General features: G+C 37.5%; 1 protein-coding gene across 6 annotated transcripts in view; it reads right to left on the bottom strand.

Moving 5' to 3' along the window:
* LOC117411146 (KH domain-containing RNA-binding protein QKI) overlaps positions 1-17072 on the bottom strand; it is a 170894-nt gene extending 153822 nt beyond the window's left edge. For 2 of the 6 annotated variants that reach the window (XR_004545769.3, XM_034018340.3), the window contains exon 1: positions 16239-17050. Coding sequence is in view for 5 of the 6 variants with exons in the window: in XM_034018340.3 (XP_033874231.1) it covers positions 16239-16380 (142 nt within the window). In the remaining variant the exon portion in view is untranslated. Of the gene's footprint in view, positions 1-16238 lie in introns of all 6 variants that reach the window. The other 4 variants (XM_034018344.3, XM_034018341.3, XM_034018343.3 and 1 more) reach the window with 4 other exon arrangements.
* Positions 17073-25754: the final 8682 nt, after the last annotated feature.

The raw sequence follows: 25754 nt of genomic DNA, 5'->3' as shown, positions 1-25754 counted from the left end.
AAGGTGCCCACTTAAAAACCCCAGAGATGTACCCTACTTAGCTCAATCCAGACGGTTGTCATGCTGATGCGCTGGGGAGGCCGCACTGTGGTTGATCCCCGGAGCCAGCATTGCAGCCGTTGTGTGTGCTGATGCGCCAGGGAGGCAAAATAAGCTGATCCCTGGAGCCAGCATTACACTTCAGCCATTAACACCAGACAGAAGGATAGCTACATCATCATATGGAAGGAAACGTAAATGGATGGAGACACATATGGATCACATTAGTTTACTGTAAAGCTACGTCTTAGTTGGTGCTTATCTTGGCGAGAGCCGAGTTCAATTCAGCATGAAGTTTTAACATCTACTCTCGTGTAATGGAAATCATTAATATTATATTAAAAAGAAAAGTTTTGCATTAAAAAGTTCTGCACTGCATAAAATACTGTAATTTCGAACCTCAAATTACTCAAAATACTCTGCTCTCACAAACTGTTTGAAAACTTGAATTACATTGAAACACACCTTTTTTCTATTTCAATGTTAATACCACCGACCCTGCAATCAATAACAGACAAGCCTACAATTTTATGTCATGGGGAACCTTCACATCATTTTGATCAAACCTACATATCAACCTATAATCGATAATGACTTCTGATGGGAGTATGAAAATCAGCTAACAAAACCTGGCTCTTACTGCCCTTTAATGTAATGCTAAAAATGGTGCTGCATTAATTGTTGCACATTGGCTTAGAAAGGGTACTATTAGGTTTGTCACCTGTCACAGTTTTGAGACTGTTCATTGACTTCAATGCATTTTAAAATACAAAATATTTCTATAAGAAATGAGTCCAAATGCAATCTAGTGAGCAAAAGCCAGGTACAAAAATAATTCATATGCTCAGATTCTGCCTCTCTAATACTCAGAGGAAAGGGATTCCAGTGGTGAGGAGTGTTATTACTTATAGCCTCTGCCGACTTAAGCCAAAACCAAGAGACTCCAAGGAGACCAGAAGGGTGAAATGTGTTGCAACAGTTCTGCAAATGACACACAATGTCAATCAGCATTAACACATTCACAGCTAAAGAGTAATACATTATACTCTTTAGTTGTGAATTTTCTGTTCCGATGTTTATGAGTCTTTGTTTGTGGTTTATAATATCCACCTTCTATAAAGCGCAATAAAAAATAGGTAAAACTGCTTCCTTGTGGGAGGTAAACTTAATGGAAGCTTTTCAAGATTAATGGCGAGGCTGATGTATTGCACCTGCTTCAATTTAAGCAGGTGCAATACCAGTACCAAGACTGCTAATATAAAAAAAGCCACCTCTTATAAAATTCTAAACTCCAATAAATAGTAACATATACAGTATATATATATATATATATATATATATATATATATATATATATATATATATATATATATATATATATGTTACAGGCATATTGTGAAATCAGGCATTTCGCAAAATGCCTGAATTGTAAACTTGGTTGCTTTTCTGCAAAGGAGAATCCACCCCTAACCAATACGTCATCAGCAATCGTATAAAAGCTCAGTGTGTTATTCTTCCATGTCGCTTCTTTTTGTTTCAGCTGCTCAGTCAAGCGCTGGTAGGCCAAAACAGGAGTTGACCGCTTATAGAGTCTGGAGGAAGGGCTACCCTCAGCAACGGATTTCCTGAGGTTTCCCCCTCAAAAATTAAAAATATGCGAGTAGGGGGGTTTTCCTTACCTGAGTGCTGAGCGGTTCAAATTAAATTCTGCTGGGTGAGTGGTCGGGTTGGATAGGCTGGGCTCTCTCCCCCAGCGCAATCAGCCCTTACACCATAATCATTATAAATCAGGGGTTCACATAACTGGTAATTAGGTACGCATGCGCACCAATAAAAAACAAATGCAGACTTCCATATTGTTTTTAACAAGCAAATGCGTACCGTCGGCACATTTTTAACAGAAAAGCATTTTTCATATAGGCAGCGAGGGTGCTCACACTTACAAGGTCAAGCATATTATCTGGTTGTGACCAAACCTGCCTAACCTCTAGATTTTCTACTGAGTCTCAAGGTCTCTGGGATCTGTCAACGATTTCCAGGTAACTGAGCTTATTATCGCTGATCATAATTAAATACCAGTCCCCATATTTCACTTAAGGCCGGAGGGTTCCAATTCAATAAAAAGTCCCTGTTAGCACTATCACTGGCTGCTTCAAGGTTTTATAAAAATAAAAGGAGAGTAATAGGTGAAATCACTCCAGTTCATAATCATAACATCAATCATTTTCTTTTAATGGACACTTGAAACAACCAATGACAGCAGGGATCTCGATTTAGCTGTCCATTCAGAGAAGAGGGATGTAGTTACAGGGAGTGGCATTTCCCAAGTGTGGATGAGAGGAGGTGTCAATGTTTGAGAGCCATTACATTTAAACGTGAGTTTAAAAAAAAAAAATACATTTACTTAAGCATTTCACTGAAAATAAAAAAAAAATTCCCTCACTTATATCCTTCTATAAATACCACTGTACTGTCAAGCTAACGTGTTCAACAACACTAATAAAGTGAAGAAGTGTTTTGTTTTTTGTTTTAGAATCCCCAGGGCTGGAATTTGGTGGTAGACTATTGAAATAAGCAGAGAATGTGTGATGATTTGTTACACAGTGTAATAACCAGCAATCCGGAATCCTACTTAAACATTCATACACTATTGTTGTTGTCTCTGACACTGCCATTAAGCAGTGTTGCTTGTGAGCCTGGGTTTTCACATGTCAACATTTAAATCAGCCTCACGCCTTTCTGCCCTGATGCATATTCATATGTGTAAGATGACCAACTGAAACCTTTGATCCTGAACCCAGCATCCTTGACAGGGGTGCAAATTGTTTTGAAAATTGGTACTAAACTGTTTTGGAAGTTTATTACAACTATTAAAATATCGCCCCAATCAAGCCCCCCTTACAACTTCTCACACGACACAAACCTTCTCTCCTGTGTATATGGATGAATGTGGGTGGTTCATTTGAGTAGTCCAGACCCAATGAGAAACTGTCATCATCTATGGTTGCTAACAAATACAAAATAATAATAATAATAATAATAATAATAATAATAATAATAATAATAATAATAATAATAATACAGTACACCCTCGCTATAACGACCCTGATGGTGTCCAAGCCTTTTGTTCATTATATCAAGGGGTTCGTTATAGTGAAAGGACAATCAAAATGAACGATAAACTTCTGGAGTAAATTAATGACATGAGATTGTAGAATTATATGTACTTGTTTGTCCCATGTATGCAGTTTTCTGCCTTTGCTTTATCCTATTCGTTAAAGAATTAAAACACAGTGCTGAAAGCACAAATCCCGAATTGAAGAACATTTATTCAAAATCAATCTGACATGAATCGTTTCAAAGTGCACCAAATCCTAATCCAACATGCAAGAATCCCAAAATGAGTTTTTATTCCAAATCACCTGATTAATCGACGTGCAATGGACGTGGTAATCAGATGTCAGTGAAGGAAACGGGTCATAGGCGTAGAGTAAACCTGACATTAAGTTGCACAAAATGGTCACTTGAAAGATTACACCCAACTTAAACCCCAAAGGCCGATTTAGACCATTTAAACAACCTTAATTCCACTGCTGGCATTTATTCTACAGCCAACGCAAATGTCACGCTTTGTAAACTAAGCACCTAACTTGTCCTGCTTAAAACTCTGACCAACCCCAATAAATTAAAGTTATTAATACAAACTGAGAAATGAAGACATGTAGTACCAGTTTGTTTTCCAAAGTCACTCACTTCTTGTTTATCAGTTTACCTTTGAGGAATAAAGCTATTGAAGGCATTAGCCGAAACGCTGGTCTCCTTGCCTACTTTTCTTATGGTTTTACCTCAGGATTTATGATTGAGTGCTTGAGATCAATTTACCTTTAAGCCTGTATCAGGAACTGTGGTTTAGCCCCATAGAAGACCTCTCACTTTGCACCTTGCTCAACAATCACATCTTTAACAACTGAATCATGTTGTACTATCTTCTTCCCTTAGTGACAGAGTAGCCTTGTACGCTGACATAAACAGGGACCCTGCTACAACAAGATGAAAGGATGGATATGTTAACTCATTCTCTGATTGTTGTTTGATTGTTAATACTGATGTACATTGTTATTGCAGGATTGATACTATAAGACCGGCTATTAACTCAGCTTACTATTTTGGTCAATTTAAAACCATTCCTGCGTATGGGGACAAAAGGTCATACTATCTGCATGGAGAACAGCAGTTTTGAAGTACAGTAGCTGGTTGCCTTTAGGGGCTTTGGAAGGGTTCCAAGTATCATTAGTCTGTATTCATTCTTCTCTCTCTGAATCTAACATTATGTTTCATTTGGTAATTAAACTGCTTTGAATATACTGTAGCTTCAAGTCTACAGCCTGCAATAGAGGACTGACAAACACCTTTATGGTGGGATTTAAAAAGGAAGTGCTACTAGGTTATATTCTGATCTGTGTGATTTATGAAAAAAAAGATCCCGCATACTTTCCTGTATCCTCTTTGGATCATGTATCCAAGTTTTAAGCAGACTTGCTTGTGAACCCTCCACTACTTAATGTGGTGAGAGAAAAACAACACACAGTGAAAGCCTGTGATATCACACTCCATATTTGTTATACCATGGTCGTCTACAGTTCAAAGCCTTCAGCATTCAGCAATCTGCACGCTTTAATGCACATGTTGCTTGCAACTACATTCTGGTGCAATGTGCAATCGTTATCACTTCAGTGCCCAACTGTGGTAACAAGACATTATTTTTTTTATATATTTTTTTTTACGTATTAATTGAAAGGCATAAGAGATAATATCCAGATACAGAAGTACTGTAAGCAATAATAATGTATTTTAATTTAGTAATACGTATTTTGGCCAATTAATTTGTTCCAAAATCTTGTTTGTCTTCCGGTACACACGTACTGTACCTTTTTTCAACTTCCCTAAAAATGTCTAAAATCTAAACACATTGACTGTGAAATGCAAAACTGGTACCTTCAAGCATTTGTTTATACATAATAAAAAGCGTTATGTGGCATTTATTATCATAATTAAATCCCCAAACATTAAGTTTAGTGATTCGTTCGTTTTTAAACAATTACTGTGATCCTTTGATGAAAAAAGCCTTGCTTCTACAAAATTACTGACAAAGCAACTTATTACTGTAGATCAGTGGTATCTAACCCTGGTCCTGGAGAGCTACTGTGGCTGCTGGTTTTTGTTTTAACCAATCTCTGAGTTACTTACTTGAACCAATTATTGGCTTAATTAGTCAAGATTAACATGTGTTCCAGATCTTTAGCCACTGATGATGTAATAGGGGGCTGTGTGGTCCAGTAGTTAAAGAAAAGGGCTTGTAACCAGGAGGTCCCCGGTTTAAATCCCACCTCAGTCACTGACTCATTGTGTGACCCTGAGCAAGTCACTTAACCTCCTTGTGCTCCGTCTTTTGGGTGAGACGTAGTTGTAAGTGACTCTGCAGTTGATGCATAGTTCACACACCCTAGTCTCTGTAAGTCGCCTTGGATAAAGGCGTCTGCTAAATAAACAAATAATAATAATAATAATAATAATAATAATAATAATAATAATAAAGGCACCTATAAAACCTGCTGGATAGGGGCTCTCCAGGACCAGGGTTGAAGACCCTACTGTAGATACTAAAACAACTGACCCAAGACAATAAAAATGAAACGTTTCCATACCATTTAATGCCAGCAATTCAGTATAAAAAATAAAATATACAGAGTATATTATAATATAGACAATATGAATACATCATATTTAATAGTGATTTGGCTATGACTTTTTTTTTTTAAATATGATATATATATATATATATATAGCTTGGCAACTTGTTGACTTTGCTTAATAAACAGATGTGAGCTGAAACAAATGGTACATCTGTCTATTATGCTGGCCTGCTGCAGACACACTATAAAAAGGTCTGGGTAGGCATTTCTTTCAGCTATCTGAACATGAGGCTGCAGTTCCTGCTTGCCTAATGGAGCAGCAGTGCACTGGGTATCAGCTTGGCTTCCCTAGAGAGCACACACATGCACACACACACGCACACACACACACACTCACACACATGCATGCACACACGCACGCACACACACACACACACACACACATGCACTCACACACACACACACACACATGCACTCACACACCCTTGCGTCCCTGGCAGTGGGCTCCTGTCCAGTTCATCATCGTCAGCCTTCTTGCTGACACTCTTCAGTTCTGCCTGGATGATTAATTTCTCCGGTATTCACCCAATGTTAATCTGAGGCTGACACAAGTATACCATCTAACAGTCATATTAAAAGTCAGCACCATCACATAGTTAGTCTCGCTGGACATTAAACATTGGAAATGGCTAGTGTTTCTTTTTTTTCTTTCTCATACATAGTTATGAAGAAAACACAGTTAGTAAATCAATACCAGCTACAGTAAGTTTGCGCATCCTATTACCTAAATATCTTAGGCTTATGCCCTTTGCCTTACTGGGGACTATACTTGAAGAATAAAAACATATATATTAGCTACAATGTGATATGCTTAAAGCACACCAGCAGTATTCTGCACCTTTAACCCTTTTGTCAGTGTGCAGTGGACAGAAAACTTCATATGTGCATTCAAGCATATTGATGCGAAATCTAGTGGGGGAACTGGGTTCAACCATTGTGCTTATTGTTTTTGCAACATTTAGACGCAAGGTCTTTTTTTATTTATTTTTTGGCCACATGCTTGTTAACTTCTTATTAACTTAGAACATTATAAGAAAATGTTTCTCAAACCCAATGGTATACAATTATACTCTTATGATTTGTGACATTAAAAACAGCACCATTAGTGCATGCAGTATTTTTTCTTTTTTAATTATATAAGAATGCTGTTTCTGGTACTGTATTACTAACAAACACTTGCAGAACAATATACAATGCACCTAAAATCAGTAACCAATTCCCATATAATTAAAGTAATGACATTTACAGCTCAAGTGCTTTTCTTGACTGTAAAAAAACACTTGACATGAACTTTCTGTAAGGACCCCTTATTTATTGAATCTGTTTTTAATTAAATGTGTGCCTGTATATTCTAAATGGCCACCTAATTTTGCATTCTGGGTTCATCCATTCTGCATGTTACAGAAGAACAAAAATACATACGTAATATTTACAAATTACAAGGACTGCATACTGATGAATATGTAAATGCAGACAAGACAGGATCAGAATCAGAAACCAGTGCTATAAGTGAATGTATGTTATGTACAGTAGGCAGTAGCTGTTTAATCACATGCATTATTAAACTTGACCAACTAAAACCAGAAAGAAGTGCTTCTATCAGCAAATACCAACAAAAGCCACTAAAAATAACACGTTTCTTGTGTCTCTTTGAAATGTACTTCATTTCTTCTGAATCTGTATAATATTCCATTATATGTGAGTCTGTTGAAGATGTGTTGCAATGGTAAATATCTAACAAACTTGATGTTTTTAGGGGGAAGAAATAACCAATGTACGACCCCTAGTGTACCCCTAGTGGAGATTCTTAGAATAGCCTAATTAGAGATATCCTACCTTGCACAGGCTTGCTCAGACTGCCCAAAAGGTTACATATAATGGGGACTATATTAAACATGCCAAAACATAAATACAAAAAGATGAATGCAGAAACCGTAAATGATGTCTAAGAAAATACATCATTGTATTATAAACTGATTAATAAAATAAACTTCAGAGTGTATAACTAAATTCAGAGTGTATAAACTAAAGCATTCCCTTAATAAAGTAACTTTAAGGGAACCTGTCCACTTACAAGAAGCTAATATAGTAGGCGACCTATACCCTTATAAATGTGCATATGCCCATGGCAAACTTAGTAAATGTTTTCACTTTTTTATTAGAAATGGAAAAGCTTGATAGTCCTATTATAATTAGCTCAACTACAGCAATGTCTACAGACAATGGATGATTTTATAATTAAGGTTATCTCAGTTTGAAAAATCAAAATAAATTGTTTGAAAAACAAAAAAATAAATGGGAAAAAACAGCACAACCATTGTATTGTCTAGCACAGAGTACCAACGCAATATGTTGCCTTTTACTGTATCCTTGAAATAGTTAAAGAAACGTGATGCATAAGTGTGGCAGGGCAAAAGCCCTGCTTGTGTAAATAATGTGTGTGGGAATTAAGGTTGGCAGGGATGGGCTTAATTCTGTGCCTGCCAACAATCACAGGTGTGGCCATTATCCAATTAGCACTCAATTACCTGTGATTGTTGGCAGGGTCAGAGATAATACCATCCCTGCCAATCTTACATTCCCCCACACACTACTTACACAAGCAGGGCTTTTGCCCTGCCACAATAAGTGACAAACGTTTTGGCTAGAAGTTTTTGGAAAGGGCTTCTAGTCGAAACATTTGTCATTAAATGTATTAAGTTTCTTTTAGCCTTTTATGTTAGAGATAGAATGGCGAAATTAAAATCCAATAAAGGCCAGGCTAATAAATGGGTTAACAGAAGCCTATAGCTCTGCATCGTTGCCTACTTGAAGGAAAATACATCAATTGTTCTATAGGTCTTTCTTGGTAAATGTCAAGAAAATGGATCAAGTACAGGACATTTGAAATGATTAAACCGTCACTGTTCCTACATCTAATTCATGGAACACTTCAAGCAAGACCAGGGTCATTGCCAAGCATGGTTCATGACTGTATCATCCGGTCCTGGTAGAGAGTTCAAGCTGAAGTGTCTGACTACGAATCAGGCAGACCAATATATGCTCTTTAACTGCTTAACATTTTCACTGCCTAAGTAAGAATCCATGGTATACCATTGAATTTTTAAATATAAACTAAAACTGTTTAGAGGTGAACTTGAAATTATAAATATAATGTACTTTACGAGCAACCAGACAAGAGGGGCTCATGTATGTATCTTCACCCCACACACATCACTGTTGTATACTATCCACCAATATGCAAAATAAAATACAGTTGTTACTGAAACACTTATAAAAAAATAATTAAAAAAACATACATAATAATTATGCACATTACTGCTATGTATGTATGTTTCAACAAAGACAAAGGTCAGTCAATGATTTCATTTTATTATTCCACCTTCCGTTTGGAACTAGAGTTCCTACCATTACCACAGTTCCAATCAGTGAAGCTGCATGGAGGCCAGTGCTTTGTGTGGAAGTGGAGCACTCCTGTTGAACTTCAATCAGCTAGAGGTAGAAAGGCTGGGCTGGTAGTTAGCATAACGGAGGGCTCTCCTGTCACCCGTGGAGCATGCACCAATCAGCGGTAATGATAGGCTTAATTACCATGGAATTCCACAATAAAGCACCCTCAACAAATATTTCACTGGATCACTTAAAGAGCCCTGCTGATAATAAGCAATGAACAATTAAAAAAAAAAAATTCTAAGTACTGCATAGGACTTGCACCCAAACATATTATGATGATATTAAAAAAAACGAGCTATTTCTTTTTTCTTTTCTTTCTTTTCTATTATTTTCTTTTTAAAGACACTATTTCTAATGTGCTGCATGGCAAAAAAAAAATGCACAGGTTAAACCGCAAAATGCAGAAGTGAAACAGAATAGTTTTTTTTTTTTGCATTTTGTTTTAGTGTTGCCTTATATATGGATTGCTAAGTTACCTGCTGAGTTTTCTATGTTCTCTTAATGTATGTATACTGTTTTATTTTTCTTTTCTTCTCTATGCATAATGCATAACCGTTTACAGTTTACTTACTGTTGGGGGTTACTGCAATAAATAAGGAATCCAATCCAGATACAACAGTACTACTGTGTTTTTATACAATAACAGAGCACGCCATAAAACAACCATGGGGAAGACAACCTCTCCCTCTAAAATGAACTGGAAACAATGTATATCTAAAGATGTTTTTGTCTAAAATCGCAAGTTCAAGACCTAGTTAAAGAATGTCACCATTTGGATCTGTCTCAGTTTAGGTCATTCAAATTTGAAAACTTTAGTAAATCTTAACTAAAATCGATTGTTTAAAGCACTATTAAATGAAAATGTATAAACAATAACAAAAAAAGCCTAACATATCATCACACCAAAGTTTTAAGCAGTAACAATATAATGCATTTATAAAAATAGGTTCTTCAGAACTTCACTTTGGACGACTAATTATGTCTAAAGAAAGCTGAACAGAAAGCAAAAACCAGAAGATGTCGCAAAAGACATATGATGTGACTGAATAGAACCAGGAAACAAATGCTTGTAAATATTCATTTTTTCTCCAGTAGAGAGACCCCTTTACATAAACAGTGTTTATCAAGTGGCAGGTAGTAACTACATAGAAGACATATGAGTGTTGTTAATATATATATTTTTAAAAATTATTATTTGTGATGTCTAAAAATAAACCATTACCTTTGGATTTTAAAAATCTTAAAAAAACAAACAAAAATAAACCAGGAAGTTAATTTATTTACGAGTTCCTACACACCCCTTAGCTGTTTCTTCATAGTTCTGTAACACATACAGGCCCAGATATTCAAAGCGACGTGCAATCCCCTTGCAAAATGTGTGCCTCGCAAAAATTTGTGCTTTTGCACGAAAATTGATATTTTCCAACACGGCACAAAACAGTTGCACGAAGTTGGAAAATAGCAGTTTTTTGCTCAATTCGCAAATGTGTTTGTGCCTCGCAAAACCACCTGCGCATTCAATACCAATGTAGCAGAAATGCACAAGAGCTACGTGTGAATGCGCAGAATTGGAATACTACACAACAATGTCATGTAATGGAAACATTCTGCGCATTGCAAGCTTGTCACACTTATCGCAAAACATAGCCATTTTCATTCAAATTTGGCCTTCAGAGCAATTCAAATATTTTTGTGCTTAAGCATGTATATATTTGAATCTAATGTTTATCATTATCACAGGCATTAGCATGGATAATAAGCTAAATATTTAAAGGGCCATCACAGATTCTACGGAATTCAAACAGATATATATATGCTGTGCTGTTTGCTGGGAAGTGAGTTTATGATTTCTCTACTTCTCTCTCCATAATTTTGACAAGTGTCACACAAATATGAGTACATGTTACCTATTCTAATTCATTTTTTTACTTTCTTGTTTTCTGTTATAGTACCATCTTTTTTTTTGTTTTGTTTCTCAGTATTAGCCGTGATCCTGCTTATCGAACCGCTATTGCTCTGTCTGGACTGATCTGATTTTTGTAATGTGTTTTTTTGTAAGAACTGTAAGTCGCCCTGGATAAGGGTGTCTGTTATAAGAAAATACATACATTAACAACAACAACAACAACAACAACCAACAATAATTAATAATATTAACAATCCAGCAGGAATCACCTGTTTTTTATCATATATATATCTATATATATCTATATATAGCTATATATATATATATATATATATATATATATATATATATATATATATATATATATATATATATATATATATAGTGGTTTGCAGAAGTATTCACCCCCCTGCAAAGTTTTCACATTTTGTTGGCACCTGAGCGTACTTCACGGCGCTTGAACAAAAGTTATTGTATTTCTTGCTCTTATTGTATTACTTGTATTGTAACACTTAATGTATTTGCTTACGATTGTAAGTCACCCTGGATAAGAGCGTCTGCTAAGAAATAAATAATAATAATAATAATAATAATTTCAAATTAGACTTTACATGTAGAATCTACACAAACTACTCCACATTGATGAAGTTAAAAAATGCATATAGAATATAAATAAGTAAGATTTACAGAGAAAAACTGATTAATCTCAGTTGCATAAGTATTCAACACCTTTGCTACTGCAGCCCTAAATCAGCTCAGGTGCAAATGATTTGTTTGAAAGGTCACAAAATTAGTGAAATGGTTTCAGCCTGTGTGTGTACTCAAAGTGGTTTAACTTGAAGATAATTTCCCTCAGGTATACAGACTTTCAAGCTGCAACTCACATAGTGATCCAACAAAGCAACCATGAAGACCAAGCAGTGAGACCAAGCAAAGGCACTGATTATCCCTCTCAGCACAGTGAAGTCCATCATTAAGAAGTGGAAGATGCATCATACCACCCAGACACTACCCAGATCAGGTCACCCTCCCAAACTGAGCAGAAAACTGGTTCGGGATGTCACTCTGAAGCCAACAATGACCTTGAGAGATCTGCAAAGTTCTGTGTCTGAGATGGGAGTCAGTGTTCACACATCAACAATAAGCCGGTCTCTATACAAAGCTGGCCTGTATGGACGGGTGGCAAGAAAGATGCCATTACTCAAAAAGCCTCATCTTAAAGCACATATGGAGTTTGCGAAAGCCAAAGCCACACTGGAGTGGTTGAACAAGAAGAAAATTAATGTTCTTGAGTGGCCCAGTCAAAGTCCTGACTTAAATCCAATTGAAAATTTATGGCGAGACTTGAAGATTGCAGTCCATCGACGATCCCCAACAAATTTATCCAAACTGGAGCTATTTTCCCGTGAAGAATGGGCAAAAATGTCACCATCCTACTGTGCAAAGCTAGTAGAGACCTATCCAAAAAGACTCATAGCAGTAATTGCTGCAAAAGGTGCTTCTACCAAGTACTGACTTAAGGGGCTGAATACTTATGCAACCAGTACATTTCATTTTGTACATTTTATTTGCAAGTTTTGCTGACATTTAACCTCCTCCTCATATAACAGTGTTCAGTTTAACCACTACAGCTTTGAATAAAAAAAGTTTGTTTGAAAAACTGTGCATAGATTATTTGTAATGCGATGCAAAACATTTTGTAATTCAACAAAATGTGACATTATTGGTAGGGGGTGAATACTTCTGCAATCCACACACAGGTGGAGGGCGGGAGTGAGCCCAGGACCTCTCGCACTAAAGCATAGCACCAATAATGCTGTATAAAAGAGCGGGCTCCTTTGCAAGGAGCGTATATCAGGCTATATCATGTCCCTGTGTGTGATTACGTCACCTACCAGCCCTGCTGCTGCCTACCCCCGTGCACGCTACACTCTCCCCTGCCAGCCTCAAGTCCTATTTTATAGTTATTAATTAATTACTATAAGGCTTGTAGTATTAATATTATTCATAATTTTCATTATTAACGTCGGTATTGTCGGTATTAAACACAGCCAGATATGAGGTTCAGTCCAAACAGAGCGCCGAACTCAGCGAGGTACAGCAGGGGACAGTAACTTCACACGGGGCCATTTCATCTACCATCACCTCAGAAACACAAACTAGCAAATAATTATTATTCGCCATTTTTAAAAGTCGCTCAGCGCTCTTGTGGAGCAGAGCGTTGTCATTTAAATCTGCTCAGTGTGCTTTCTGAGCGTTCTCACTCTGAGCGGCTCACTTACTTAACGCGCCCAGTGTCTTTGATATTGAAATCTATGTGAATGCAAGGTAAGGAGGTGCAAACTGTTGCTTGATCGATCTAGGGTTGATATACTGCTGTATGTGTCTATTAAAGTAAAGCGTTCCTGCATTATGCACGTAGTTGTTTAGTATCTGCCGTCTCTGTCTATGTTACATACCGACGGTATGTACTATGATACCGTGCTGTACTCTTGATTCTGTTTTGGAAGTTATTCTTTCAGCACCAAGAAAGCGTGCTTGGGAAAGTGATTACTTTTCTTTTGGTCCAAAAGAACGATCATGATTGCAGCTTCCCTGTTTATTTTTTAAACATGTATTAACATTAGTGATGCTGCTATCACAATCATTCTTTTGAATATAATCATTACATAGATGTGGACGGAACCTTGTATGATCGCTGGGTGTTTTCCTCGGATGTGCCTGCATTTCATTTCAGTGAGTGAGTTAGTGCTCAAGTGATGTGCGCGGAGTTAAGGCTTGCTTTTAAAAAGTGTTATTTTGTACCTCGCAAAACTGTTTTTGTGCTTGGTGCATAGTTTTGAACATGGCAGGATCTCGCAAATTGTCGGCCACTCCCGCCAAATGGATACATTATATTTGTGCACATAGCAAAGCGGATTGTGGCACACAGAAAGAACTTTCAAATATGGTACATTTTGTGCACAACGGCCATTTGCAACGCGCATAACTCTCTTCGTGTGCACAATCCTTTCGACTATCTGGGCCACAGTCGATTGATCGTTTAACAAAAATGGTGCAGTTAGCGCGGTGCAAAGTGGTGTAGTTAGCGCGGTGACAGTTCTGAATACTGTATGGCCCCTTATTGCTGTTAGCATTTCAAGTTTACTGCAAAATCCTGCACGTAAAGCTGTCTGGAAACAGTAACAGGGAAAACAGATTCATTCCCAGCCAGGAAAGACCAGTTTCCTATTTGTTTGATTTACTCTGATAAATAATAATAATAATAATAATAATAATAATAATAATAATAATAATAATAATAATAAATAAATAAATAAATAAATAAATAAATAAATAAACTATCATCCTTTCTATTTTTAAACAAAGTGTTACCCTTGGGAAGACCAGTGGCCCCAAAGAAGCAATATTGTTTTCCTTTGTCTGATTGTGAAAACTGCAATATGAGTTTGAAAAGGTTACTAGAAAATAAAAAAGAAAACGCATATCCAGTAAAATGTTACTATAGTTCTGACTATATACACGGGGTCAACACAACAGCGTGAATTGTGTATGTGTTAAAAAAAAAAACACACACATTCAAATCACTATAAACCTTCGATGTCACGTTTTATTCACCCATCACTGCAGAACAATTAAACACTTTATTTTAGTTGTAATTAATGCTTTCGGAGACCCTTTATACAGTGTTGCTGGTATAGTAAACAGGATTACAGTTTACATTCCTAACCGTGTAATCCCAGTGTTTTTTTTTTGTTTGTTTGTGTTTGCTTTTGTGTTTTGTGCTTCTTTTTTAAAAAACGAAAGATCGGGAGCCCCCTAGTGCTCGAAACGGTTTTGTCTTTGAAAGTTTATGCAATATACCAACTGATAAGAAATCCAGAAAGTTTGAGATCTTTCCCCAACGACATTACATACACACAAAGCCGATCAAAGTTTTAATGAAAGTGCCGATTCTGTCAAAATCACACGATGTTGATTTGCATACAGAATTACAGTTTAAATTTATATTCTTAATCGCATTATACATATATCTTATTGTTACTGTCAACTCTATGTTTAAACTAGTTAAGTAATTATAGTCTAGAAATGAATAAAACTGTACCAATTACTGAGACCAACCGAATATTTTTGCAATAAATACATAGGCTACAGTACATATACACGCCAATCCTGCAGCTTAAGCTTTTACTTTCGAGAAGCATGTCTGGGTTATTTGTTGGTATACACACAGTACAGTTAGTTGGTAAGTGATAAGCGCAGTTTCACTTGTTAACTGGAGACTATTTTCTTTGGTTATATCCTCATATTCCCTGATACAGCTGTCGTTTTCTGAGTTAGCTGTAGTTTCGTATGTACTCACTTTCTCCCCTCGTAGTAATAAAACATCACTTTTTTAAGGAGGTTAACTTTGCATAATGAGACGTTATATCGCATCAGACTGGTAATTGTAAGTAAACGTGTCCACATAGTTTTAAATACGCTGTATGGACGTGAGGCATGGTGATGAAATAAAACAAAAAATGGGGTCAAAACATGACATAAACTAAGCAAATGCTGTGAAAAGGAAAGGGAAACTACATAGAAACTAAGTGTGTAATAACAGTCTACACGGAGCATGTTTTTTTAGAACAGCACCGAGAACGGTCCAAGCGTAAGAATACAAAACTCGTGCAATACAAATAGTTTACTTAAAGACAGAATATCTTTTAAAGCAATGCTTTCTATTCTATATGCAGTTTATTGTATTTCCTTATACATAACTGTCAAAACAGATAGTAGTAGCCGGGCGTTTGATAGCAGCACTAACCCATTTTTGACCTGTCAGCTAAGATCGTAGAAAACCAAACATTTTGACTGAAAACAAATGGCTGAAAACATTTTAAAAAAACCTGAAAAGCTTGCAAATGTCTACATGGTAGTAAGCTAGAACAGTAGCCCTGACTGTTCTCCAAATTTTAGAGCTGTGGGTTCCGCTTCGCTTGTCCCTAAACTAGCATTTCCTCGCTATGCATATTTTCATGTCAGTGAACTGCGTATGTGTCACTGTTTGTTTGTATGTTTGCTTGCTTGTTTGTTTGCTTTACCTTCATCCAGAAGCCTTTCGAGGTGATTGAAAATCCCACAGAAGTTTGGCAGACTGCTCATCAGCTTCCTATCATTCATGAGCTGCATCAAATAGTCCGGGGTCGGCTTCGGCTTCTCCTTCGTTTCCATTTCCCCAACCATATTCCAAAAAAAAAAGAAAAAAGAAAAAAGAAAAAAAAGTACTTTGCCCAAAGCAAGAAACAAAAAAAATATATATGTATATATATATATATTTTTAAAGTCCAAAAACGAAGCGGTATATCTCACACCCTTGCTGTCTCCTCCAGCCAACAGCCTCAGCCTCAGCCTCCCCTGCGTTTCTCGTCTTTCTTTTTCTGTCAAGTCTCACTGTGATGCGGTTCTTCTTCAGTAAAATAAAATACAATTAAAAAACGAGGAATGAGATGAGGTAGTTTCTTTTTATTATAAGCTCGCTATTTCCTCAAATAACTCAGAATAAGCTCCCGTTTTTTCAATGACAGATAGTTTAAAAAATATATATATATATGTATATAGAAGGCCTTTTAAAGGTCCCTTTTTCCTGTGTTTCCCAGAGCGTGCTGTGTGTACTATGTTTCTGTGTGTACGTACTCTAATCTCTCGCAAAGCGACTGTCCTTCTACCTTGCTCTCAATAACTCTGCGCTGTTCTTCTATGAAGCTGGCGTTTTGCTCTCTCCCAGAACTGTCTTGCTTTGCTTTGCATTGCCTTGCTTTGCCTGGGCTCGCAGAGTCGTCACATGACAACCCTGCACAGCACAGACCCTACCAACCAAGCGCGTGCGCGTTCCCGTCTGAGACACAGAGGGGAGAAGAGGGGGGCGAGGGAGAGTTTTTTGGTTGACAGTTGTGTGAACGTGAAGAGACTGGCACCACCATCAGCACGTGCTAAAAGTTGTCGGATCCCTGTACAGCAGTACACCTTTAGCGTCAAAAAAATAAATAAAATAAAATATAAATGTTTCACTTGCTTCCTCACTCCAAAAGAGCACGATTTGCAGATTTTAAAATCGTTTGAGTTCTAGGGTCTACAATACCGTATTGGAAGTGAAATCTTCAAAGCTACAGCCTCCACACAGATTATGAAACACAGAGGCTTATTTTGACATAAAGAATAAAGACTACCTTTGTAACACTGAGTCACGTGAGTCTGACTACATTTTTGCTCAAGCTACAGTAGCTATTTTATATTACAGTATATGTCAAGTGGAATCTCCCTACAATTCACCTTCATGGTACTGTAGTTCTCTCCTAAGCATTGTTTTTCTGTGCACTCCACTTTATCAAAATGCAGATCTTGATGAGTTAGGTTTGATTGTATACAGTAGTAGTCTCCACCTCCTGAGAACACTCGCAGAGGCGCTGGAACAATTTTTATAGTGGGGGTGCTGAAAGTCATTGAACAAAACTGTAACCCCTGTATATGATGGAAGCCATGCAAAGCCAACCCTAGTTCCAGCGCCCCTGACCTTGTGGTGAAACTGATTTTTCCCATTGTAAATGTACCTGCTAAAGGAACAGGAACTTCTCTTAAAAGAACACCTTCTTGCCATCGATAGTGATTGGTTCACAATGGATACAGTACTGTTTTGTAAAAAAAAAAAAAAAAAAAAAAAAATTGTCTTGTGGGACACTGATTGGTTTATTAAATCTTTCCATAAACGCCATCATGTGGTTGAATTGTTTTGTATGCTGATTTCCACGAGTGCACCTCATCACTACAAAATGGCACGTAAGAAACGGCAAAATGCGCAGCTGTTTCTCTGGCTACACAAAGTTGGAAATTGTTCGAACTTTTGGAAAAAAAAACAAAAAACCTGAATCAGTAAACTGCCTTCTTAAATATGTAAAACATATTTTTAAAACTTATATTCATAAATGGATACGCTTTAAGTTGTTTCAGGCTTTTTTGTTGTTTTAATATATAGATTTAGATATATTGCAAACTTGGGGCAATGACATTGGCCCACAACAGGTGGTGTGTGTTTAAGAAGGTGCTTTAAAAGGCATGTGAACTGTTATTCATTCTTAATGCTCACATTTTCAGCTTTTAAAAAGGTGTGATTCAGTAACAGCCTGGAGCAGAATGGCCCATTTTGCTTTTCTGTTGCAGTTTCCACCACTCGTTCCTTGACTCGAAGATGCGTTTTGTTAAACTGATCAGTGCACTAATGAGGTTAGTTCAACTTCAGCCCAAATATTATTTCCAAATGGGAGCCCTTCAACTAGTACTTATCGTTCTACAAACCTTGAAATGAGGTCTCAGCGACATTACCCTTCAAGTATGGTGAATACTGTCTTAATCTCTTAATTATTAACAATTGCATCATATTATCAATTGTTATTCATTTGAATGCTTTTTTTTTTTTTGTCCGGCATCCTTTAAACGCACTTCCCAGCCCCTTTCCCCTACAGAAGTCCTATTGTTCTCACCAGGTCCTCCTAGTTCTTGCCCATTTGTTTTTAGGAGCATGTAGCCTAGTAGATTTAGGAAGTGTTTTCTACTGCCTGGAACTTCCAGCTGACTGAAAACTAGTGTGCCAGGAAACTGTTTGGATGATGGTACCCAAAATCAAAGGGGACATGTATTTCACAAGATGTTTTTCACCTATTCGTATTTAAGAACTTACTTGTTACAGGCTGGTTCTATAACGTTATAAAAATGCGCGAAGTTGCTTAAGGAATGTGTGTATCAGTGAAAAGCATATTTTAATTTGTTAGAGTCTCCTGGTACAATTTGGAAACACAATGGCTTGTGTATTCAAAGGTTCATGAGTGCAGTTTTTTTACTGGTGGTTTGCAGTTTATAATGCACAGTTACTGTGCATATCTGGGGTAGTACTTCCTCAGTACATCAACTTTGTTATGTGTTTTTAATAATAATAATAATAATAATAATAATAATAATAATAATAATAATAATAATAATAATAATAATTGATTTTCAGACTCTTTATATATTTGTGTCTGCATTTAATTGTCTATGCAGATTACTTTTAGGACAAAAGTAGGGTGACCAGATTTTCAAAGCTCCAAGCCGGGACACATTCTTAAATAATTGATAAGATTAATTAAACCATTTAAATATAGGCTATTTTAATGGTTATTTAAATAGCCGTCCTCTTACTCTTAGTATTACCTTTTTGTTTAAGCTGCTAGCTAATTTCAGTACACTCCTGGGTGTATAAATTGTAGCTAATTAATTTAAGTACCCATATTGTGTACATATTGCCACTTTTATGTTGAGTTTATTAATAATAATAATAATAATAATAATAATAATAATAATAATAATAATAATAATAATAATACATCATTAAAAATACATTTATGTTTTGGCATTTTTCTTTCTTTTTTTAAATTTTTTTTTAACTTTTTTTTTACAACATCAACGCTGTTGTTCTGGTTTAACCTGTTGGATTCAGATGCTTGCAACCTCTCGCTGCTCTGCCTGGGCTAAATCCTGCCAGAACTGAACAGCTACGAAATTAGCATGTTACAGACAATTGTAGATTCATATTGAATATGAACTACATGAAAACGCATGGCGCACTGAAGAATAAACATGTACGCCTGTGTTCATCACTTTATAAAAATAATGTTCTTGATTACCCTAGCACCGACATTTGTGAACGTTAGGTTTCTGAAGTGGCAGAAAACCGGGACTTTGATGGAAAACCGGGACGCCTGGTCACCCTAGACAGTTAATCTTTAATTCAACAATGCAGGATTGATGCAAGTGATTTTTGTTTCAAGGGCAGAACTTACAATTGGAAGGGTCTCCAGTACTAGCAATGATATTAGTCCAGCTTAAATAGTTTATTGGAGGATCTTCAAAGTAGAGACGGGTTCAAGAATCTGCAGCAAGAATGTTCTACTTTCATATCCATTTTATAATGGCCTACATTGCCATTGCCTCACATGACATTGAGAACCATATATTTTTTTATTGTGCCACTATCACTATAAAATAGCGCAATATGAAGAAACTGTTTGCAGAGTTGCATGGTGGTTTAATTATGACTAGCATAGTGCATATTAAGAGCCAACAGTTGGATTTAACACAGCATATTGCTATTTTATTTAAGCCCAGGATTACCCCAAAAAGTGACTGGTTAATGCAATCATGATTCCCAAGCTGTAAAATGGTTTTTAACAATCCAGCTGTGGTTTATCCCGACTGGGTATAGGTTGATCAAATCAACCCCTTGCCTTTGTTAAACCTGGGAGTTTTAAATGGATTATCAGTTAATACTTATTTGACTGAAGTCTTACAAACCGACACAATTTAATTCAGACACAAACAGTGTAGACATGCTAATGTTATGGGTCTTTTGCTCTACAGAGACTTGTTTGTAATGCACCTTTCACATTGAAAGCAGTTTGTAAGAATGAAGAATGATGCACTGCTAACATTGAAACACTGACTATTAACATCTGCGTTGTTGTGACCTTCGACTTGCTTAGTTTCTTACTATCGGCATCTAAAATCAGGAAACTGCTTCTGAGGGAATAATATTTTCTCATTTCTCACTACCATTGTCAGATGACAGCTGGTGGCTGTGATGAAATGATGCAAAGCAGCAACATTAAAAAAAACATTCCTAACTTCTGTCCTCTTATCTTGCCATTACTTATCTAGTCTGACAAATGATTAATTGAGCTTCTGGTAGAATAGAACATGCTTCACTTTAGATATATGATACCCTTACAAAAAGATGTAACACATAAAAAATAAAATAAACCTGTGCTGGTTTGTAGCCACTGGGAAGTGGGGTATTGGTTTCCTATTTTACCAGTGGCGTGCCGTCTATATATGCAACGCATGCATTGCATGCCCTATAGCTCACACAAACAAAATCTAAACAATATTATTATTATTATTATTATTATTATTATTATTATAATAATAATAATGCATACGTATAGGTTTGCATGTAAGAAGAATCATATCGGCTGTAACCAGCATACAATGCCCCAAGTTGCATCTCGTTGCCCAGGCAACGCGACGCTGCACTGCAGATATACACTCTGGCCGCCCATTAAAAGACGTAGCTAAGGCACGCAATTGAAGAAATTAAGTGCGGAAACGAAAGGCAGAAAAAAACGGTTATCTTGCGAAACTAGAGAATACGGTTTGATTGAAGCAGAGAGAGAAATTGATAATTTAGTGTGAAAATTGCTGTCAAATCCATTTAATGCAGGAGATTATGTGACTAAAGAAGAAATCATAAGAAACAGACCAGTGAAACTGAAACTGAAGTTTGAGAGCATGTACACAAAAGCAGGAAAAGAGTTGGAACGGTGTTTCAGTGAAGCGGTATACGAAGTGCGAGAGGATGTGAAAAGAGTTGGAACGGTGTTTCAGTGAAGCGGTATACGAAGTGCGAGAGGATGTGAAAAGAGTTGGAACGGTGTTTCAGTGAAGCGGTATACGAAGTGCGAGAGGATGTGAAAAGAGTTGGAACGGTGTTTCAGTGAAGCGGTATACGAAGTGCGAGAGGATGTGAAAAGAGTTGGAACGGTGTTTCAGTGAAGCGGTATACGAAGTGCGAGAGGATGTGAAAAGAGTTGGAACGGTGTTTCAGTGAAGCGGTATACGAAGTGCGAGAGGATGTGAAAAGGCGAACAAGCTAGTCTGCTGGCCGTGCTTACTTTTCTAATGAGAAGAGTGTGTGAAATAAATCCCCGGTCACACCTGCAACGATAACGATAATGATAACCATACATTGTTTATGGAGCAGTCACACCAGAACGAAAAAAGGCTCCGATATATTGTAAAGCAAATGCCAATCAACTCTTTAGTACACACCCACTTTTATTTCTAGCAAGATGAGGAACATTAAGAAATACTCCTGTTGTATTTGATCAACAGAAGGCGTAGGAGACGGAGAAGACAAGTGTGGGTACACAGAATACTACAGAGCAGGGAGGAGTTAGGGGAATGCCACACGCTCGCTGGTATGGGCAAGTGCTGAAAATTACACAGTGGGTATTGCCTCATGGAAGTATGCATGGTCACCTTGGGTACAACCACTTCCCATTAAAGTAAAACATAAAATAAGAACATGGTATGTATCGTTGATTACACCTTACTTAATATGACGATAGACGACACTCCATAAATTATGTATATATTTATACTAATGATTATTATTATTATTATTATTATTATTATTATCATTTATTAGTTATCGTTGTGGTGTGACCACCTCTATTCATTTGAACTGGAACGATTTTTAAAAATCGTTATCGTTATCGTTCCAGGTGTGACCGGGGCTTAAGGCTGATTAGCTCGATTTTAACAATTTACACAATGCCTGCAAACGTCACGAAACTAGCCAGCAACACCTAACAGCATGTATACAGTTCAAACATTTGGACAAGTTCTCATTAATCTGCAGTTAAACGAACAACAGAGACTTGCTGTCAGACAACACAATGAAAAAGTCCATCAGAATCGTGAGATTTTGCAAAGAATAATTTGTGTTGTATGTCATCTTGGAGAACAAGAGCTGGCATTTCGTGAGCACGACGAATCAGATGACTCCCTGAATCATGGACATGATGTCGAAACCTGGGATGCTCCATCCTATTCCTCAGCCAAGGGCTTTCTGATCATGCTTGACGATGCTGAGTTTGTGTTTCTCCTCTGCCTCTACAGTGACATATTCGAAATTACAGAAGTGTTGCTCGACGTGCTTCAAACCAAGATGTACGATATTGGGTTTTGTATTCAGCAGATTCGCGAGACATCTGACCCAATTCACAGAAAGCGACAAATATTTGCTGAGTTTTGGAAAGAGGTGTCGGAGCTGAGCGTACATGAACCACGGCAAAAAAGAGCGAGACGACAAGAAAGTTCAGATGACCAAACAAGATGTAAACGTCTTTTTTTTTTTTTTTTAGGTCATTGACAACATCAGTGAACAGATGTCAGTAAGATTTGAAAGTGTAGAGAAACCTGAGTTTGTCTAGTTGCTGAATCCAAAAAGATTAACGGAGTTCCAGACACGTTTTCCGGTTGATGCAGTGATATCTCTGGAAGCATCCAATCCGAATGTTTTTGACAGTAATGGTTTCGTGCTGAACTGTTTGCTGTGTATAACAGATCAGTTGCAAGGGAAAGGTGCGTTTGACCTGTATAAAATGATGCATACGCTGGACTTACAAACTTGCTTTTCTGGGGTCAACAAGTTGGCAGCATTAATTCTAACTATTCCCCACTTTACGGCCACAGTGGAAAGATCTTTTTCAACTTTTAGGAAGATAAAGACATTCACATGGAACACCCAGGCCGACGAATGCTTGTCCATTTTAGCCTCACTGACGATTAAAAAGGAGCTGCTTAGGAATCTGTGCCGCCTACCGGATTTCTACAGTTTAGTCACTGAGGAGTTTCTGAAAAATGAATGGAATTTCAATTTCAGTAGAAAATTAAGGAAAGCACATGTCTTTTATATTCCCCTGTGCATGTTAAAAAATGTTTTTATGTCATTTAAAACGTTGCTGCATGCCTTGCTAAAGAAGTCACGGCATGCCACTGTATTTTACCCACCTGGTAATGCTGGTGTAGCAGGGCAGAGGCTGGGCACAAACCAGTGACACCGTGCACCGCAAGCAAGAGTCTTAACCACAGTGAAAAAGAGCCAGGCTTGTTAACCTCATCGACAGGGGGCTGAATCAGTAACAGCATCACAACTCTGCCTGTTACACTTGCTTACTAAATATCTTAGTATCTCTGAATAGATAATTGATCGTTCCATCACGTTTATGCAGATTATTTTAATGAGCTAGCCCTCTCAAGTGCAGTTGGACCCTGACTTTACTACTAGATGGGATTACGTTTGGGGTACACATTACATTTGTAGGACATCTTATATTTGAAGCATACCCTACTGCAACCAAATCAATTTACACATCCTATTGGGTTCACACCTTACAATTGGCCTTTCTTATGATTAAAATATTGTGCAGAAAGGAGCCCCTATTATCCTGGACCCTGTGAAGAGCATGTGTGTTCGATCCTGTCAGTGTGCTCTTTGTTACCACTGTGCCATGCTGTACACTGCCGCTGGAATCAGTGTATTAATAATATAGTGTACTGTGCATTGGGATTATGTTAATGCTAAACTCTAAAGCAATAAATCAAATGACTGCATTCAAACAATCTATTGTTTCAGTTTTAGGTTGGAAATTTAACTCAATGAAGGTGTTCTCTTTTTTTATTCCTTATCTAAAAAGGGACTGCAAAAAACCTAAGAAAGTATGTCTATCTCATCAATACTTTGTTGTTGTTGGTTATGATAACAATAACTGTGGATAAGCCCATGCAGTGGCCCCTGAGGCTTTCAAGAAATACTCAAATTATGTTCAATAATAAAACTATCCTGTGTTTTTAGTTTTTTTTTTAACTATTGTTACTTTCCCCCCAGATACTGTAGAAAGGATATATGTATCACTGCAGAACAAACGGTCTAATTGTCACTATTTTATATTTTATTTCAAGACTGCAAGGATCCTTATGAGCGATCGACGATGCCCTCTGTGACAAGGCAGATTAATTCAAAGTAAGCACTATGAGTAGGAGACCAGTTTTGATTGGAGATGTACACATAACTGTGTCACAAAAACGGCCGGAGTGGGTGGCGTCAGACCAGAAACAGGAACACAATAAACAGAGAGATGTGGTTTGGTATAAGCTGGGCGCGTGATCGCGCTCAGCATTTAATAAACAGAAAATAAAAGGTTTGAACAGACAAAAACACGGGACACGGCACTTGCGCCAAAATAAACAGACAAACAAAACGGACTAACACTAAACAAACGGTGCACGGAGAGACAGACAGACACGGTGAGTACAAACAAACTTATCTTTACGTTTTTACTTATTTTAACTCTCCTCTCTCTCTCACCCGTTCTCCTCTTCCGAACACCCAACCACCACTGAGTGAAAATGTGCATCTATATATACTGTTGTGCTGGGATTCAATTACTAATTAATTATTCACTTGAATCCCAGCACGTGAATTAATTACGTGAAACCCCGTGTTCACATATTATATTTTAAATGCACGTGCGTGATGTGCAATCCCGTGCCTAAATACAAATATACACTTTTTAAATACACGTGAAACACAGACCCGTTTATATCCCGTGTACCAATGACTATACACCAACATTAACATACGCACGCATATACACAACACAGAACACACAAATGCACACAGGGGCGGGGCACTTTGCCACATATACCCCCCCTTGTGCGCAGCACACATGGCCTCAACGGCCACCTCCCCCCTTAAATACCCAGCAGTCCCGGCCAAAGTCTCGGGCTGGGAAGGGAGGCTTTAGTGGGCCCATGGCTGGACATGCTGTCAGCTCCCCTGCCGGTAGTGGCACGGCTGACAGCATGCTGGTCCCGTCCTGCAGCGAAAAAGCTGCGGGGGCAGGTGGTCCCCCGACCTCCCCCTTCTTCATAGCCGGCAGCTCCCTCCTGTGGGGCTCCGGCCACAA

The sequence above is a fragment of the Acipenser ruthenus genome, chromosome 6 (genome assembly GCF_902713425.1).
Source record: "Acipenser ruthenus chromosome 6, fAciRut3.2 maternal haplotype, whole genome shotgun sequence".
In the NCBI taxonomy this organism is placed as follows: Eukaryota; Metazoa; Chordata; class Actinopteri; order Acipenseriformes; family Acipenseridae; genus Acipenser; species Acipenser ruthenus.
Note: the sequence above shows the minus strand (reverse complement) of the source record. Positions and strands in the feature narration are given on the sequence as shown.